Raw genomic sequence first — 4,834 nt, 5'->3', positions numbered from 1 at the left:
ACAGTTGCTGCAGAAAGAACCTAGTGTCCGCGTGTCTTCTTCCCGGCGAGAGGACCGCGCGGGCTACATCTACCCTACAGAGATTTATCAGTCTGACTCCCAGGTGCTGGGATTAAAGACACGTCCCACTAGGTCTAGTTTCACATGATGCTTATACTTACATTCAAGCATACATAAAAGCTGTCCTGACCTTCACACACATGCACACACGCACACACACACACAAGCATAGTAGCACACACACACTAACACCTCATAATAAACAATTTTTAAATTATAATTTTTACAAGTGTCTTAACAGAGGTATCCTGCATGGGTGAACAATGCTTCCTCCAGAAGACATTACAGAATGAAAATCTCAATGCCCAACAAGGGACATATTTTCCTATGAATTATTATTGGCCAGGAAGACCCTCAAGGCCACCAAAATCACTCAGCTGACTGTTGATATTTTTGGTTGTTCACCATAACCTCAGTGTTGAACATATAGCATACTTTGCTTCAGAGGCAGAAATATCAAGCTAGAAATAACTAGAAAACTTCCTCCCTGCTGGTTAACTTTCACAGTGTCACAATGTAGACCAAGTGGCACTAGAGTGGGGTTAAAAGTCATCAGTGCACTAGCTAGCAGTGGTCTCTGCGTACAAAACATGCTCATGATCGAATCAATGGTATGACCAGTACGGTAGGTAACCAACTCTCCACATGTGGAAGTCTATCCCTGGTACTGTAAACCTGGTCAAAGCACATGGCTAGGGAGGACAAACTCCCCGTGAGGAGCCCACAACCACTGACTTGCTAAATGGACACACTGTCAAACCGTCTTCTGAATACTTGTATCTATACTCACAGGCTATTGCTGCTCTCAATTTTGCTCTCAAAAAGCTGTTTTTCGCCGGGCGGTGGTGGCGCACGCCTTTAATCCCAGCACTTGGGAGGCAGGGGCAGGTGGATTTCTGAGTTCAAGGCCAGCCTGGTCTACAGAGTGAGTTCCAGGACAGCCAGGGATACACAGAGAAACCCCGTCTCAAAAAACCAAAACCAAAACAACAACAACAACAACAAAAAGCTGCTTTTCTTCACTGCATTGCAGTCTATGCACACTCAGAACTGCTTAGTGTGCACACTCATAACTGGTTAGTGTGCACACTCATAACTGGTTAGTGTGCTAAGAATGCTCAGCCATAAATGGGACTTGCATTTCAACCTCTCATGTAAGGATCACAGAATATCAAAAAGGGGGCATTATGGGACTGGAAATATGACTCCAAAGTTAAGAGCACTTGTTCTTGCAGAGTCGGGAGCAGAGCACAAAGGAACTTATGTCTACAGTTCTCCAGAGAAAGCAGGAATGCTAAGCAATGCAGGATTGTCCCTCTGATGGGAAAGATGTAAAAACCCCGTTTTTCCATCCAGAAAACTAGTAACAGGAAATAATAGCCCAATGATCAGCATTATCTGTTAGGCCAGCCCATATCAAGTTCCTACAACTACGACCAGTGTCTAAATGACCCTTCAGTATCCGTATAGCCAGAGACTCTCTCGAGCTCCCCAACAGAACTAATGGAGGTAACTAACAGCTCAAACAGCCTCCATGCTATCTGTATGACCGATGCCAGGCCAGTCCTTTCCTTAGACCCTTAAGCTAGTACAGGCAGCCTATCTCTAGACAGTATCTTCCTGAAAGAAATATGTACCGAGTCAAGCTTTGATGTACTTACACTTCCTTGCACACTGGGCACTGATTGTATTACACTAGGAAACTTCCCAAATAATACTGTGTTTACATTTGTTGGGAATAAATGGCCTAGGATCAGACTCCCCTAAATCTTGATCCAGGTTGATGAAGTCACTATGATCCAAGTTTTCATTCTCACCTCTTGTAGTTCACTTCCCTGCCTGCTATGACCACCTATAAAAGGTCTCCATCAGCAAAGGACCTGGGTTTGACTCACAACAACTATATGGTTGTTCTGTTAGCTCAAAATCATCCATAAACTCCTGTTCTAGGGAATCTGACAGTCTCTTCTTTGAGTTCAAAGTCAGGTCTACATATCGAGTTCTAGGCCAGTTAGGTCTACAGAGTGAGACTCTGCTTTTAGGGGAAGCTATTAGTTATTATCCAATTGTGTTTGAATGGTACCCATGTGCATAAACTGCTACCCTCCTTATCAATACCAACGATGAGTAATATTAGCTTCTTGAATGTTCGTATCTTAAACTTTCCTAAGCTTCTACAATTAATAGATCAGGAATCTTCTTTTTTAAAAAAAGATTTATTACACATCAGAAGAGGGCATCAGATCCTATTACAGATGGTTGTGAGCCACCATGTGGTTACTGGGACTTGAACTCAGGACCTCTGGAAGAATAGTCAGTGCTCTTAACTGCTGAGCCATCTCTTCAGCCAGAAAAGTTTTTTTTTTTTTTAAAAGATCAGAACCAGGAAACTGGAGAGATGGCTCAGTATGTAAAAGTACAAGCTACAAAAGATTGATGCCTTGAATTCAGTCCCTAAAACCCACAGTGGAAAGAGAAGTGACTCCCCAGATCAGGAATCTTTGACAGCAAAATTTCATACCAAAGCTGGGCGGTGGTGGCGCACGCCTTTAATCCCAGCACTTGGGAGGCAGAGGCAGGTGGATTTCTGAGTTCAAGGACAGCCTGGTCTACAGAGTGAGTTCCAGGACAGCCAGGGCTATACAGAGAAACCCTGTCTCAAAAAACCAAAAAAAATTCATACCAAAAACCCCATCAGAGTTGTAGCTATAGTTCCATATGAACCCAAATTTTGTTCTAAATACATATTTTCTCTCTTATACCATTATGCCTGTACCAGAATGTTAAGTGTGCTTTAACATTACTGTAGGCCATATCAGTTTTTTAAAGATAAGGTCTCAATACAGAGACCCATCTGTCTCCCAAGCACTGGGATGAAACTATATTCAACTATGTATCAAGAGAAATAGTCTGAGTAAAAGATATGAAATAATCTACTGAACAAAATTATTCTGTTAAATAGTTCACCTGATGTAATCAATAGTGGGGCAGTGATATTCAAATGACATAAAAATGAAGTGCTAAAAAGCCAGCTTCACAAAATGACTTCCCAAATGACTTTTCCAAATTCCCATGCTGTTTTAATATTCTAAAAACAGAAATTACAGCTAGTATATATTACCTTTCTAGAGATAGAAGAGACATTCAAACCAAATCTCTGTGCTCTTTCCTTTAGTTTATCCAGGTTAACCTACAAAAATAATCACATTAAATAAATACAAAAAATACATTAAAAAATAATAAAGAGAAAGCAGACACTATGGTTAAAAACTGAGTTCAAATAAGCCTACCTGGAATCAAACACACCATGTGCCAAACTCAGGAGCTAAGTGACATGAATCCACCCTAGTGATAATTAAAAAGCCCCTTCTGAAATAGATGCCAGAGGATTCGGCTCTCTAGCCCTTAACTCATCAAGGGTGGCAAGAGCCGAAAAGAGCAAGATCAAAGTCGGCTAAATACTGCTCAAAAAACACTACATATAAAAATCTTCACCACTACAAAGAAGTCCATCATTCACAGTCCAAATTCATTAATTCCCACTACACAATCTCTAGAAGAAGACTACTTTTAGTTTCCTGAGACAGGCTTTTCTTCAATGAAGCCCAAAATAGCCTTCAAATCACTACTATCCCAGCAGGGCCTCAAATTCTAATAATGCTCCTGCCTTAGCCTCCTGAATGCTAGAATTACAAGCATGTCACACCAAACTCTGCTAGGTGATATATCTTTAAGCAAAGGTAAACTTCTCAACTTTATAAGACAAATGATACTATTCAACTCAATTCTCTTTCCTCTTTTCTTAGAAGCCTTGGTACAATCATTTAGAACATATTAAATAATAATAAAATACTTCAATTTCAGTTACAATATTGACTGTGGTAGGAGTTCAGAGTTGAATATATTTTATTATAACACTATTTTGAAAACTCACGGACTAGTAACAATGGTCCAGAAAACACCACTCTAATTCCTCTAAAACTTCAGGATCATAAAACAAAAGGGTTAGCTTTTAGCTAACAAATATCTATTTATCCTTTAAAGTAATGGCTGGTAGGAAGGAAGGTTATCTATAGTAATTTGAGTATGTGGTAAGTTTTCTAACTTCCCCATTTCAAACACTTAAAATTCAGGGCATACTATACTGAAAAGTTACCAACTCATGACCTCAGAGTCCCCTCTAATCTAATTCTTTACTCTCAAATATATGTATAACATATATAAATATATACATATACTGTTTTGTTTTGGTTTTGTGACATCTAACCATATAGCTTTGGCTTGCTTAGAATTCACTATGTAGACCAGGCTGACCTCAAACTGCATAGAGATCTACCTGCCTCTGCCTCCCAAGTGCTAGGATTAAAGGAATATACCACCATACCTGGCTCCTCTCCTCTTAAATTTATAAGCAATATTAAGAGGCAACAGGCTGAAGATGTAACTTAGTTGGTAGAGTGCCCGACTAGCCTGAGTTTGATCCCTAGTACCACATGAATCAGGCAGAGTGGTGCAAGCTTGCAATCCCAAAATTCTGTAGGTAGAAGCAAGAGAATCAGAAGTTCAAGGCCATCCTCAGCTAAATGCAAGATCCAGGCTGGCCCCGGAATCATGAGACCCTGCTTCAAAAATTAAATCAATTAACTCATTGATTTAAAAAAGAAAAAAAAGAACAATATCTACAAATAGAACTTACTAAGATTGCTTCTACAGATTCTTTGTAGTAATTAGGAATTAGAAGCTGGGCAGGACTTGAGGCGGGGTAGGGGCAGGG

At 40.1% G+C, this 4,834-nt stretch overlaps 1 protein-coding gene across 7 annotated transcripts in view; it reads right to left on the bottom strand.

Annotated features, from left to right (window-relative positions):
- Sarnp (SAP domain containing ribonucleoprotein) overlaps positions 1-4,834 on the bottom strand; it is a 56,721-nt gene that overhangs the window by 21,133 nt on the left and 30,754 nt on the right. For all 7 annotated transcript variants that reach the window (XM_031350178.1, XM_031350180.1, XM_031350175.1 and 4 more), the window contains one exon: positions 3,182-3,250. In XM_031350178.1, coding sequence (XP_031206038.1) covers positions 3,182-3,250 — 69 coding nt within the window. The remainder of the gene's footprint in view (positions 1-3,181; positions 3,251-4,834) is intronic.

The sequence above is a fragment of the Mastomys coucha genome, unplaced genomic scaffold, assembly GCF_008632895.1.
Source record: "Mastomys coucha isolate ucsf_1 unplaced genomic scaffold, UCSF_Mcou_1 pScaffold4, whole genome shotgun sequence".
NCBI lineage: Eukaryota > Metazoa > Chordata > Mammalia > Rodentia > Muridae > Mastomys > Mastomys coucha.
This window is presented reverse-complemented; position numbering and strand designations above follow the sequence as displayed.